This window comes from Sander lucioperca, chromosome 6, assembly GCF_008315115.2.
Source record: "Sander lucioperca isolate FBNREF2018 chromosome 6, SLUC_FBN_1.2, whole genome shotgun sequence".
Classification (NCBI taxonomy): Eukaryota; Metazoa; Chordata; class Actinopteri; order Perciformes; family Percidae; genus Sander; species Sander lucioperca.
The window spans coordinates 19,421,370-19,436,750 of NC_050178.1; the positions used below are offsets into that span (position 1 = coordinate 19,421,370).

Sequence of the window (15,381 nt, forward strand, 5' to 3'; positions counted from 1 at the left end):
ATATACATTACACCAGCTTAACTTTGAGAGCTGTCTTTGCATGATTCAGTCCAACTACTTCTATACATCTGTTCTCTGTCTGTTAGTGGACATAGCACCTTGTCCCCTAAACAACCCCGCCTTGTTTAATTGTCCTTGTACAAGACGCTAAACCCAAACTGCTTGTCGCAGTGAAACTCTGTGCCATCTGACAATGTATGCATCTTTTTCTGTCTCTGTTCAGGTGGCTGTACATTTGAGGAGTCGTACAGCAGCTGTGGGTACAGCGTTTCTCTCGGAACCAATGGATTTACCTGGGAACAAGTCAACTCCTGGGAAAAACCCACCATGGACCCTGCTCTGCCTACTGGTAGGATTCTACTTTTGTCTCTCTGGGTTTCTGTTCAAGCTCTCTGGATTATATTGTATGTCATTTACCAAACTTGATTTATGGCCTATCTACCTACCTACCTACCTACCTATAGATTATGATTGTTGGGCCAATTATGATTTGAGCATCACAAGTTGTCCTACTAAGTTGGACGACATCCTTTCTGGTCTGGACCAGTTGGTATCCGTAGATACTATCAAGCAGTATGTGGTGTTTAATGATTCTAATAATTTGTCTTCTGATCCAGTCAATGCCTCTATTTCTCATTAGCAATATTTCAAACATTCCAATGACATGAATATAGCAAGAAAAATAATAATCCACATCCAATCCAAAATTTGTATTCCTCCTTCATAAAATTGCAAAGGCAGACGTTTTTAACTGATATCGCTTATATGTGTGATTTTGGGGTCGCCAACCTGATTCACATGTACCACTTTCTGACTGTAAAGACAAAAAATCAGTGCATTTTGGTTGAAATTATGTGTCGAGTGTGTAGTCTTTGCAGTCCTTTTAAGGTCTAATCCCAACTTTAGACTCTTTAGACTAGAGATCTTCAACATGGGGTCCAGGACCTCTAGGGGGGGTCCTTAGAGGTGCTGCGGTTATTATTATTATTATTGTGTGATAGTTAAAAAAACAACATTAAACTCGTAAAAGTGGATTCGTACCCGCCCTGAACGCACCTGCGCCAGGCGCTTCCCGCTGTGCACTTAGATCGTTAAAATAGGGCCCAAAATATAATAAGGGGTCCCTGCTCTGTCTCTCTTTCAGCTGAGGGGTCCTTGGCCTAAAAACGTTGAACAGCCCTGCTTTAGACTATCTGATTAGATTTTGCAGGTTGGCAGTGATGCGTGTATCTTTAAAAAGAAAAACTTTAAAAACATATTTTATTTCAGAAATTAAACGATTACAGGTATCCACTCACTCACTTTTTGTCCCTTTGTTGTTAAAGCTGCAAACATTATATTTGATGTGTTAGGATTGAAGGTTTAACATTTTAAAAACAGGAAAGAAAAGGTTATGTTAACTTCTCTTTAGATCTTCATCTCTCCTTCTGTCCGTTCTACGTTGGCAGACTGATGTAACTCGGTAGACAGATCATGACGTGACCCCAGCTGGGTGTCCCTCATCAGATGGGCCCCTCTGTCCATCTCATTCTCTCGCACACTTCTGCCCTTTTGCTCTCTCTCGCCCACTCTCTCACTTTCTAACTCTCACATAGACACACACACGCTTGCCCTACACACTCTCTCTCTCTCTTTCACACTTTCTGTCTCCTGCATTTCCTCTCCCTCTGTCTATCTCAAGTCACCTCCTTCTCCTCTCTCAAGTCCCTTATTTGGCTGACATGAGTGTTTATCGGAATCGCTCAGCAATGTTAAAATTCACATGGCAGTAAGAGCATCCTCCTTTTTTTTTTCTTGCTTTTCTCTTTAGAAACTGCATACATCTGCCAAAATGTTGAATATGTTGTTATATATCTATTTAACACAGTTGTTGTTATATAATATCTTACACAGCTTTCGCTGTTTTGAGGGTATGATGTAGAAGGGAAATGGTCAAGTTGTGATCCAATTATTTGGTGTCTGATTGCTGGTTTTTGTCTGCCTTTTTGACGTTAATAATGGTGTCAGGGAATCGACTGTGAATGCACTCAGACACAATAGTTCGAGGTCAGTGATGTAATGATCTACTGTGCCGTTGCCAAGAGGAGAGCTATTAGTGTTCGTGCACAAAAGAAGCTATCCCTGAGCCTCCAATTAACTTCATACAGACCCAGCGTTTGACTCAGCGGCAGTAACAGGTTCTTGCTTTCATTTGCAGTTTTTTCAAAGGAAGGAAGGAAGGAGATGCTGAGGAGGCAGCCCTCACTCCTAAAAATCACGTTCCCATACAAACGGCATTCTCAATTACGTTTCGAGGGAAACATATTTTGTCCAGGATTACTTTTGTTTTTTACGTTTGACAAATACATTTCTAATCAAAGTCCACGTTCAAAGTGGGGAGGAGGTCGTGGTGGATGAATGGGTCATAATAACATGGAACTTTCACCCAGCAGACCGTTGTTTGTGTCCCGGGTGAAACCAGAAGTCAACGTTGACTTATTTTAAGTTATATATGTGAGTTACCTTACGTAACATTCTTAACTTGTGTGTCCTACGTAACGTACCTAACTTAAGTTACCTAACATATGTACTTTTAGGTTAAGTTGGACCCCAAAGCAAAGGACTGGAACTGGTTGATCAGTGTAAACAGGTTTATTATTAACAAAAAGAGTCTTGAGCAGAAGCAGTGGTGGCAGGGAGCTGGCTGGCTTGGAGATGATCCACAGAGTAGAAGACTTCATTGGTATTGGGATCCCGCATGACCCAACACAAATCTCGCGGGAGCGGGCGGTTTTAACGGGTGCTGCAGCTGGGAGCGGGCGATCCAAAAATAGACAGCTGGTCCCGAGATGTAAGAGCGCTGCTCCTGATCGGTGCTGTAACCGACTGTTAGGTTCACCTAGCTAGGTTTTTATATGAAAATCAGCAATGCACATGGTGCATCCAGTTAATCACCAGCCAAACGCTTTATTAACACTCCTCTCGGGGCACTGCGCCCCACCCCTTTCTACTACGGAGACCTGAGGGATACAATCAACAGGGACTTTAACGTGAAATCTGTAGAGTGTGTTAAAAGACAGGGAAACCAAACAAAATAAAACAACCTGGGTAAAACAAACCGCAACAAGTTCTGAAATAAGTGAAATAAATAACCAGGGATGAAGCAGGTACACGTTCCCTGTCGGCTCATATAAACTAATTCTTACCTAGTTCAGGAATTAAGATGTCTCTCTAACCATCATCGTATCATTCCAACACAGTCGCATTCCCAGCGCGTCAAAAAGCGACGCTTGGTTAGGTGCCTTTGGCGTTTGTTAGACGCAAAAACTCTCCCTTAGCGTCTAGCCCTTTGGCGTCAATTTTTGGCGCGCTTGGTTGGGACTCTCTGCGTCACTTTTCGACGCTCTGGGTCGGGATGTACGTTTAACTGAGATGCGGCACAAGAACGGGACACAAACCCCGGTCTCCTGGGTGAAAGTCCTGTGTTGTTTCACCCATCAACCACCCCAACTTGCCTCCTTACGCAGATTTTCGGTCTTTCATACTACTCGCTATCGTTGTCTCTCTTAATACTACGTCATCTTACAGCGCCGCAGTCAAGCTGCTGCTCTGCCCGGGGCATTCCATGCAGACGCTAAAGGGGTTTTTGCGTTGTACTGTATATATGACGCTGAGAGAAACTGACCAAGAGTCAGTATTTGACGAGTTGGGAGTGAGACCGGGTTGATCTTTCTCACATTGCACCCAAATGATCCATCCCTTCTTCCCTCTTTCTTTCTCTCTGTCTGCCATATATTTTCTCTCAGTCATGTCAATTATTGCTCTCATACATCATCATCTCTCTTTTGCCATCACTGTCTCTGACTTGTCAGAAGAGATGGAGAGAGAGATCTGTCAGCCACAGCCCTGCACTCACCACGCAACATCTCGTACTGAAGATCTGATGTGATTGAACGGGCATGATCGCCATGTCTGTCTCTCCATCCATATATATGTCTCATGTCAGTTATCTGTCTCATCTATCGGTGTGGGCGGTGGTTGTCGGAGGCAATAGCCATCACGTCCTATAAGCCCTTCTCATAGAAAACGTATTGACTGCACGCTGCCCTGCCGGCTATAGATCTGATAAGGCAGGACAAGAACAAATTGTCTGTCAGTCTCTTGTCTGTCTCTAGCTTTTAGTCATGTTTTTCATGATGTCAAGTCTGCCGATGCGCTCATACTGGACCTTGGATTGCTATATAAAGTATCAGTGCCATTTTATATCAATACAAAGCAAATACTGCCAAAAGACTCGCAGATCTACTGGAAAAACAAGCTTTGTTAAAGTCTGTTATAAAAACCAAAGAATAAAAATACATTATAAAAAGGGTTGATATTGAATTGTGAATTGTGGAGCTATTTCGCCGGACCGACTGACGCTACTATCTCTGGAAGCAAAAGCGTAGATTTTGGGGGGGATGCAGGGGATATGCCCCCCCCCCCCCCCTGTAATATTTCCAAGAGGTATAGTCAAAAGATATGAAAGACAACCCACTCACCAAAAGAGGTAAAAAATAACCATTCAGGGAGCTCAAAACATGTACGGAAAACAGTAACCTAACAGTGTCTACTTGTGCTTTCTTCTGATTTTGACTGTCAGGTCTTTGATGTAGATTTCATCTTTGGAACTTTTGGCTTTAACAAGGTCTCAGTCTCTAACAGATTTGTTGTTTTGAACACCACAGAAAGTTTTAAACAATACAGAAGAAGAAGAATTTCCTTGACATAAATAAAGACATTTCAACCATAAATTGATTCAGAAAAGGCACAAATTGTTGCGTTATAATTCACCAGAGTCTTTGACGCTCACAATTTTCTAGGGGGACGAGACCACATCACACCAGACCTCATGGTTACAACGTGTCTCCCCCGCGCCACCCCCACCCGATGTTGAAAACTAAACCTACTCCCTTGTCTGGAAGACACCCTTTTCTGACTCCGCCATGGCGTCTGTTAAAAATCGGTGATCGGTAGGTTGGCAATCGTCAAAAAGGAAACAAGAGGGGGGTGAGCTAGATTATTGGTGATCGTCACAAGCTTAGTTGTTGTGAAAAGAAAAACCAGTCAAGGCTTAGTTTAAATGTTGAAATCCTTTAAGGTGCATGCATGTGCATCGAGGCCTAGAAATCGTCAGTGCATCCCTCGAGGGTTTAAGCTGTGTTCACTCAGAGCTCTTTAATGTTTCAGAAGTTGGGCACGGTGTGTTCATGTATGCAGGAGCAAATAAGCCTCTTGCTTTTGTCTCTTTGCTTCCATTATCGACACAATTATCATATAATCCTCTTTCTCGCCTCACCTCCATAATATTGATGCGGTTGATACGGTTGCCATAGAGCGTAACCCACACCCGACAGCTCGAAGATTGGATTGGCACCATCGCTCTCTCCATCTCTCTCTCACTCTTTAGACATCGTTGTCATAAAGTCCATAGTCCTGACAGTTAGGCCAGATAGATGTCAGGGTTAGGCATGATTGGATTGGAATGGACGTTTGGTTAACTTCTCTTTTCATCATCTCTGTATTGACATGGAATAACATAGTCCACACCCATGACAATTTATAAATTTGAGAAGATTGGATGGGCATGAGTGTTTTTTTATCTCTTCACCCACATAGACATAATAATCTCACGGTCTGAATTCTTGCAGAGTTCTTAAATTGGATGCAAAAACCTGTTTTATTGCATACATTTTAAAATAATAACTTCATTGAAAGACAGACCTGTTAACTGACCCTAAAGAATATGTTGGGAATGGAATAAGATGCATATCCACATTCCTGGTGACAGCGTAGATATTTTTTGTAGCATATTATTTTGCATAATCATGATACGACTTCATATGTTTGCTGTAATATAGGCTAAACTTCATGTATGTGAGACTGTACAAAGAACTTAGAAATGGAAAGGGTCACACACTCGTAAATGCACACCTCTGGTATTCTTAGCTGAGCTCTGGCTAGGGCTTTTTTCAAACACAACAATAAACAGAAAAGAAATGCCACCACAGTAATGTATTACCCTGTCAAACTTTCACAAACCTGCAAATCGCCAAAAGAAATGCTTTTTCTTTTACTTCCTGCCTGGCCACACACACACATGCACACGCACGCACGCACGCACGCACGCACGCACACACACACACACACACACACACACACACACACACACACACACACACACACACACACACACACCTCTTATTAGCTTTAAGCCCCAGGCTGAGCGAGGAAAACTCACACGAACATTAAACATCAAAGCCAGTCGATGTTTTGAGCACCCATCAACACGGCCACAATCTGAAACATAAAAAAATGATCATAGAGAGAAGGGGGGAGTTAGAGTGAGGAGGGGGAGACTGAAGATAGAAAGACAGAAAAAAGACACAGAGGGAAAGAGAGTTAGAGGATGATTGAGAGAAATGTATTAATAAAAGAAAAAAAATAAATAATCTGTGTACTTCAGCATCATCAGCATATGAAAGCCCAATCAAAGAAAAGTATGTCTGAATTGATGTGCGTGTGTTGTTGTGTGTCTGCGTAGGCACATTAATACACTGAAATAGAGAGACACCGTGTCCCATGCTTACCTTTTACTGCAGATAGATTCTTGCGATATGAGATAACGCGAGAATCGCGGGATCACATATCACACGAAAACCCATCTTGCCAGGCTGGAAGTAATGCATTGGTGTTCGTTGAAAGTGCCTGCCCTTTCCCCAAACAGTTTTCAATGACTGCTTCTCAGATGGTTCTGTGCTAACAAACCATCTGGCTCGTCAGGGTTAGTCCCACGCACGCATAAAAAAAAATCAAAACTGTGTGACCGAGACACCGAAACCGAATGGGAATATCTCATTCATGAAGACAGAATGAAGAGAAAATGGGAATGACAAACAGTAAGAAAGGTAAGATGTTAAATACTTGCTTTAAGAAGCACTATAAAAAGGAAGTGTGAAATTTTCTTTCATTAAAAAGACAAAGATATAAGGACAGACAAGACGAGGCAAAAATGGAGTGACTTCATAGAATGCAGAGAGAGTCTGGAGAGATAATGCCTGACAGCAGGCACATGAAGACTAAACGATGGCCTATACTCGCTGTAGAACACAGAGAAAGACGTCACACAGCCTTGTAAATGGAAAAAGACACAAAGGAGGCCGACAGACGAGCATCCAGGAAGATGGACAAAGGAGACAGAAACTGTGAAAGAAACCAAATAAAAAGGACAGAGACAAACTCCCAGACTGACAGAAAGGCAGAAAGAGGTTTCCATTATTGACTCTCCCTTACTTTTTGTAACTCGCTCATCCATTCGAAAAGGCAATTACCTGGACGACCAATTGAAAATACGTCATGTCTGAAAAATGGTCTTAAAAGTTTGTAGAATCGTTGGTGAATGTCAATAGTTGTGACCACTAGGGGACAGAGAGACAACCCACAAACTCACAGGAAACAACAGGGTGGCTAGCTTTCTTTCTTCACTACGTGCTCACTGACTTCAGTTCTGTGGCGTTTCCTTGAGACTACTTGAGACTTGCAAAACAGTGACTTGGTCCCACCTCTGGCTTTTACTGCCACAGATACAAAAAAACAAGGAGAGATGGAAGGGCTCAGGTGGAAATGGACAAAGCCCTAATTTTCTCTCAGAGGAGTAATCAGAGATATCTTTCATTTTTATTTCTTTGAGGCTGTGGTCATCTCTTACAAAAGCTCCCTTCACCACAGACACTGCATGGCTTTCTGCTGTTACTGCTTTCTTTGTCTGTGTACTTTCTCCTCTTGTCCTCTCTCTAGTTCTGCATCATATATTTATTTGTCTTAATAAATGTTTTATTGTTTAATGTTCTGGAAAGAGCCAGTGTTCAGAACCAGTTAAACCCTATCTCGGCAAAACAACACCAGAGTGGCAGTTGTGTGTCTCTGTGCTTTTGAAGTCAGAGAATGACAGAAAACTTGTTCATTTGTGGCTTGAACAGTGCAAGGCAATCTCTCTCTAGCCTTTCTGTGAATTAGATAGAGTGGATGAAGATTTAATGATCCCTGAAGGGAAATTGAGCTGTTGCAGCAGCTGAGACAAGAAAGCAGAGAGGACGAGAATATAAAAAGAGTGTTCGAGATAATATGGAGAGTAATTACAAGACAAGAAAACACTGTTTTAAAAACAAAAGATCAAGATAAAAAAAAATGGTCTTCACTGACAGGTTTACAATTGAGCGTGAAATTAACTATTCACAGTATCAGATCTATACAAGTGTGCAGGCATTGTTAGCCTCACCACAGCTGTAAGTATTGTAGCACGGGTAGACAATCAGCCCATTGCCATTAAGTTTACTGGGCAAAGTTAACGTGTTCCTGGTCTCGCATTGCCAGACCTGTCTCCACAGCGCTGTGGAGTAAAGTCTGGCTACACCACACATACATTCTGGGGTAGGAGAAACACACGCTCTGGGTTGTTGGCATTTCTTTAAACCAGTCAAATTCCTCTTGGGTGCCGATAGGCTCCAATCGTGGAGACGGTGGTTCTGCAAAATAGTCTCAGGAAGGAACTTGTTTTGGTGGAACATTTGCACCCTGCAAAAGAAAACGCCACATACAATATTACATGAAGTTAACTGTTCACACAATACAGTAATGTGAGCTATTTAACTTAGCTGGACACATGGTTAAACCTAATTTGCTCTTACCAGTGTATTGCCGTGTGTACTTCGTCCACAGCAAAAATCGAGCAGGCCTGCCTCTTTGCACAATCAAAATTTTCTTCAAAACTTTCCATTTTCAGCATGTAGCTTGCTAGCTTCAAGTTTGTTGTTGTTTCCTGAAGAGAACAGAGTTAGACAACGGCAACACACATCGCCACACCATCTGGACTGCCTCTTAGTCCCAGCGGAGACCCTATTAATCTCTGTTCAGCCCCCAATCCTTTGTTAGTTGTTAGTTGTGTACATCCCAACGGATGTCTGATTGAACCTCCTCTGTCTGTGCCCGGGTCAACTTATTGACAACCTGACCTTACTACAAATGATGACGTTTGAAAAGTTGCATGTATTGCTGTTCGTTGTCCATGTATTTAGTGAGTGCTGTATCCTGCAGTTCCTACAGCAAATTCCTAACCTAGATTATCGTTGCCGTGGCCCTCGAATCACCAACGCATTTCCACCGCAGGGGTGATAGAATGCAAAACCGATTTTACCTTGTCATAGTTGAATAACGACAATTCGGTGGGTAAATAGGACATACATAGAAGCTCAAAATCCCATTGATTTCCCTATCCTCTGCAAATCTCACATTTTGAAACTGCCGCTGAAAACGGACGAATCTCAACAAAGCTGGAAGCTGACGTCAGCATCCCAACTCCTAGTCTTTGTCACGCCCCAACATTTGCATAGGCTACACCACTGACCTGAGGTCAGCTTAGTCTTCTGACTCTAGCTAGGTCATGCAGATCTCCAGAGGTCCGCTATTTAATTACTAAGTTCACTTCTGAGACTTTTTTATGCGAGAAATCAACTATGTAGAGGTCAAATATGGGCCGTTTTACGAAAATTGATTGCTAACTGCAAATTTTGTCCGACTGTGTGTCGCAGTTCAGCAGGAGCTCAGCAGGCTACGTGACAGCGGCCGGTGCTGCCTCGCCGCCCCGCGTGTCCTACTTCATAGACTCGCTGTGAGCTAGCTGGATCTCCGTCACGAAGGGAAGCCCGCGGCGCTCCATACCCACGCAAAGTCACCGGTTCTGGGTTACTGGACTACAAAATGCCGAGGCCCTGATGGAGCTCCAGGGCCTGCAGCTAGCCGCGATTCATAGGATTGAAGGGACAGTAGCAGCTAACAAAATCCCTAATGTTCACAAAAATGCATTAAATTGAAATCAGACACCATTGTGAGCTTTATAAGACCTTGGGGTAGATGTTATATAAGTGGCGTGATGAAATTCAAACTGTAAATATACTTTAATTATGCCAAAAGTGAAGCTAACTAGCCGCGATTTGTACACATAGGATTGAAGGGACAGTAGCAGCTAACGAAATCCCTAATGTTCACAAAAACTAATTAAATTGAAATCGGACACCATTGTTAGCTTTATAAGACCTTGGGGTATATGTTATATAAGTGGCGTGACGAAATTCAAACTAAATATACTCTAGTTATGCCGGCAGTTGGCAGCCAGCCAGCTCTGCAGAGCCCTGAGCCCCAATAGTCCAATAGCCGAGAAACGGTGACTTTCACTGGGTATGGAGGTTGCCGTTTTCTCGTCAGACTGTGTGGTTTGCAGTGTCTGAAATATGAGACTTGCTGTCTCGTCTCCAATGTGTTTCTATGGGGTTCGCTCAAACCAATCAGCGCGCAGCTCATCTAAATATTCATGAGCATACCATATTTGGAAGAAAATGTCTTGTTCCAAATAGAGCCATATTCACAGGGTAGTTAATGGTCTAATAAAATAGCATTCGGGCAATTTTCAGCCCAACCACTGTTACATACCCTATTAGGAGACCTTAAGGAACAGTGTGAAATACCCTATATAATCATTCTATCACCCCTTTAAGGCATCGGGAGGTGTGACGAATAAACAGCACGGAAATGCAAAATAATCGCTGTTTTGCCTTAAAACTATTCATAATGGCAGCAATGCAAATGTGCGCCAGATCATCTACCAAGACCGGTTCCAGACATATTAAGGATGTCGGTGCTACTTCAATGCTGCATAACCTGACTGAATTCAGTTGATCCGAATGTGTCTGACTGATCAATCAATCAATCAGTCTCTTCACTCTGCCACCAGCCATGGGTGTAACCACCCATTTCCAATGTTATCACTCAATTAGTCTATATCCAAGACGTTCCACTTCCGGGATTGCTCCCGTGCCGCCGGAAATGCCGCAGGATGTCCCTCTTTTCGGCCGATGTCCGTTACCTTCTGCTTTCTTTGTGTTGAAATTTTAAACTCCAGTGAATTTATGAGGACTATGGTTAAAGTACAAATCTGTCGCAAAATGAACCTAGGGGTTAATAACACGTGTACCGAGTTGACCATTCTCTAGGATATGTTTTCATGCTATGAAAGTGACCAGTTTTATCGCAAACCGCTAATTAGCTTATAAAGCTAGTCGTCGGGGCACGGGTAAAGTAAAAAGAAATCGCTATTTCTATACCACTAACAAGGCTCAAAATAGCACCACACTTCCACGGTAGCATAATGAGGGTCCCTAAATGTAAACCGAAGCATTGAGAACTTTGTAAGTGTACAGACAGTTTATTAAAAAGATAGTTTAGAAAGACCGTTCACGTATACATGCGGGCGCCATCTTGGGAAAACAGTCATGACCAGTCGAACGCCGAACGCCATGCAACCAGTATCCAGTAACATAGCTCAAGCACGGCATTCGGCGGCCTTTAACTGCTCCTCAGAGCTCTGCAGGGTAAATCCAGACAGCTAGCTAGACTATCTATCCAATCTGAGTTTTCTGTTGCACGACTAAAACAGATTTTGAACGTAGACATGTTCCACCAAAACAAGTTCCTTCCCGAGGCTATTTTGCAGCGGCACCGTTGCTCCGTCTGGCGCTTTGCACAGCCCAAGACGATTGTGATTGGTTTAAAGAAATGCCAATAAACCAGAGCATGTTTTCTCCCATCCCAGAATGCTGTGTGGACTAGCCAGACCCTCCTCCGCAGTGCTGTTGAGGAAGGTCTGGCAATGCGAGACTGTCACTCAATTGAATGAATGAATGAATGAATGGGCGTTATCAGCCTAAACAATATGGGTTAGAAGAGACCTGCCACACCTACAAGTAGGTTCAGAAGGCTTTTACCATCTATTCACATGCTAACAGTCGCCGATAGCTTGGTCAGGACCCCTTGGTGTCACTATTTTAACGCTCTGGGGGTACCGTTGTGAATTCAAACAAAATGAACCTTACTTGGTTAGGTTTAGGCAACAAAACTACTAAATTAGGGTTAGTAAAAGATTGCGGTCTAGGTTAAAATACTAATGTTAGTGGTGTTTGTTAAGGAATGTAGCCTACGTAACTTAAAAAAATTCAACGCTGACATTTGGTTTCACACAGGACATGAACACCACTGTCCTGGGTGAAAGTCCTTTTTGTTTGACCCATCCACCACCCCAACCTTCTTCCTAACCTGGAGTTTTGGCCTTTTAATACTACTCCTCTTACAACGTTATCTTACAACAACACCAGCTTGGAATATTGAAGCGGGTGGGTGATCCAGTTCACCAATGGATGATAACGGCCTACTGAGCCTATTAGTTGGTAGAGTAGGGCCCTACCCCTTCATATCTATGGTAGTATCGAGATTTTTGTTGCGACAATTTTTAAAATCCAATTTTTTCCGTAGAATAAGTATTTTTTATTTATTTATTTTTTACCAATGATTCACCTAAATATTTTCTGTTTATACGGTATCGCTGAAGACAACTACATCATATGTTTCCAGCAGAACAGACTGAAAGCAGAAAATGCAGAAGATACATTCTTCTTAAAAAACAATTTGTTTTTAGAAACTTATCATGATATATTGTCTCTAGAAGTGTATTATTCAACTTCAACAAATAGTCAATACTATTGAATCGCAATACGTCTAGAATAGCAATAAACGGCACCCATATATCATAAAATTATCGAATCAGGACAAAAGCATATCGTCCCAGCCCTAGTAGTTATACCAACTGATAACGCCCATTCCATCGACTGATAACATTTGAAGCGGGTGGTGTTACATTATATCACTCTAAGCCTTTTCTTTGTTCTCATATATCATCCTTTTCTCTCTCTCGCAGCTGCTTTTCCCTACTCTGTGTGCAAGTGTATGAATTTCAGGTCAGGCAGTCTTTATTGAGTCTTTTTTTCCCCATAGTTTTACTTTTCTTTGTCACTTTTTTTTTGCACGAATCCCTCTTTTCCTTCGGCGTTTTTGCAGGCTTGTGAAAGTTTGACAGCCAAATGAAATATATAGTCTTCTTTTTTTCTCTCCTCCTTGAGGTTTTAGGTGATTTTAAAGAAGGCTAGCCAGAGCTCAGCTAACAACGCTAGAGGTGTGTGAGTCTGTGTGTTTATGGGTGTATGCACTGTTATTTGCTATGTTGATGTTTGCACTGACTGACACTCCCGGAGCCAAACTGTGTTGCAGAAAGCTTTACCGCTCTGCCTTTTATGACTTTCATTCTTTATTTTTTCTTCTACTCTCTTTCTCTCTCTCTCTCTCTCTTTCTCTTTCCGCACCTTCGTTCACCCAGACATTCATTCCTCCTGAGGAGTCTTTGTCCTAAATTTGCCTCTCAGTTTCCGTTGATGTTATTTTTTTTTAGATTTGACAGCTTGACAGAAAAGTGTGTTTGAACGGCGGTGAACGTCTCAAGTTGTATTTTGACATTTTTCTCTCTGTGTTTTCATTCAGTGTGTGTGTGTGTGTGTGTGTGTGTGTGTGTGTGTGTGTGTGTTACTGCTCGTCAGTGCAGCCTCTTATTTTTCTTTCGAGAGGCTGAGAACAAATCAGTACTAATCAGAAAGTGCCTCACCATTCAGTTGTGACACATATTTAACAGGCACGCACATACATCTATACGCTTTATCACAAACTGAAACATATACAGCGCACACTCTCTCTCTCTCACACACACACACACACACACACACACACACACACACACACACACACACGCACACACTATCATGCCTTGTTTAACACTGCCATCAGTAATAGATTTCTGAATTATAGTGTGTCACAGCGGTATACCATTAATTGTGTGTGTGTGTCAAGCGGCTGCTGATGGGTACAGAGGTTAAATATCCCGTCCGCTTTTTTGGTTGCCGGCGGTGATTCGAGGGCCCTTGTCAGGGCCGACTTGATTGCATTTGTGATTTGTGGGTGGGCTGGAAGCAGCGAGGTAGGATTGGAGAAATGACAAATGGCACAAAGCGGTAATAATACATTGACAGGGGGACCGACAGCCGCTGTGTAAATACTTACATTTTTTGCAGTGTTAATTGAGAGAAAGCTGCAAGTTGTTAGCTTTGGATTTGAGTGTAAAGAAGGAGAGGTGGTAAACCGCAGCTCTGGGGTTACATTGACAGACAGACACAAACAGTAGTTCTGTTTTCTGTGCAGATGGCTTTGAGAAGACTCCAAACTGCCTAAGTCATACACAGTTTGTCATCCACTGTGTTTAGTGCAGAATAGAGAGGTGAAGTCCTTCCCTCTTCCAGTGGACCTCATGGGACCTTACACATATGATGTCAGTTTAAGAGATAATTTTGCAACTGAAGAAAGTCTCAGTTTGTCGTGGTACCACTTAGTTTTGTGTGAAACCGCTCAGTGAACTAAATACCTACCATAACAATATACATCACCTTGCTTGATGCTTGGCTTGCTCGCTAACTAGCTAGCTAGCTTAGCTAGCTCAGCTGTGTTCCAAAACACATGTAACGTTATCTCACCTGATGTGTTTTATCCAGCATCTTTTTATCAGCCGAGAAGCAAAAGAACGAGCAAGACCCACTGCTTGTGTGAGTAACTTTACATCCCGGTACGAAACACACAGACATGGTAGCTTTAGTGAGACGTCAGCTATGCGGCATTTGGGTGAGTAGTCTTATACTTCAACAGTTTTACGTCAAACTGAGACTTTCTTGACTTGCAAAATTATTTTTTAAATTGATGAACATCATATGTGTATGTGCTGGGTACCAAATTCAATACATTTTAGGTACAGACCGAATCGCCTCTAAAGTATTGAGTATAGAGTAAAATGCCTTGTCATTCAATAACCATTTTCAGTACCTAAGGAGTAAATCTCCTCGGAGTCAGCGAGCCAATTAGCATGCAGTATGCTTCTACCAAGATCTAATAATGTCTGTGATTGGCTGTCTAACGTTACACGTCGTAGAGATACGCAGGAAAAACTCTATGTTACACAGAGACAGGGCTCACGTTATAAGAGCTGAAGAATAAATAAAAAGGTTTGTGCTGTAATGTGTATTGTTGTAATTTCATTTTGTTTTATAAAGTTGGTATCGAAAAATGGGATGGATCAGGAACCGGTATCAAAGTCACGTACTGGTATCGGTAACTGTATCAAACATTTTTGAACGATATCCAGCCCTAGTCATTCATGGCTCAATTCAAACGGGATAAAAAAATTAGTCTTTCCCTATTTACTACCGTACATATGTTTTCCGAAATAAGGTCCCATGGTGGTCTCCGGAAGGAGAGGGTCTTCGCCTCTATATAGAGTTTGTTTAGGCTAAATAAAGCGTTATGATACAACTTGTAATCACGAATTGGATAAAATTGACATAAGCTAGAAAACAATGAATACAGTTGTGAATATGTTTTATGAAA

The 15,381-nt window shown here is 42.2% G+C and overlaps 1 protein-coding gene across 12 annotated transcripts in view; it reads left to right on the forward strand.

Annotated features, from left to right (window-relative positions):
• The window catches only part of ptprt (protein tyrosine phosphatase receptor type T), a 447,834-nt gene that overhangs the window by 62,960 nt on the left and 369,493 nt on the right, over positions 1 to 15,381 (forward strand). For all 12 annotated transcript variants that reach the window (XM_036001937.1, XM_031277206.2, XM_036001938.1 and 9 more), the window contains exon 2: positions 224 to 349. In XM_036001937.1, coding sequence (XP_035857830.1) covers positions 224 to 349 — 126 coding nt within the window. The remainder of the gene's footprint in view (positions 1 to 223; positions 350 to 15,381) is intronic.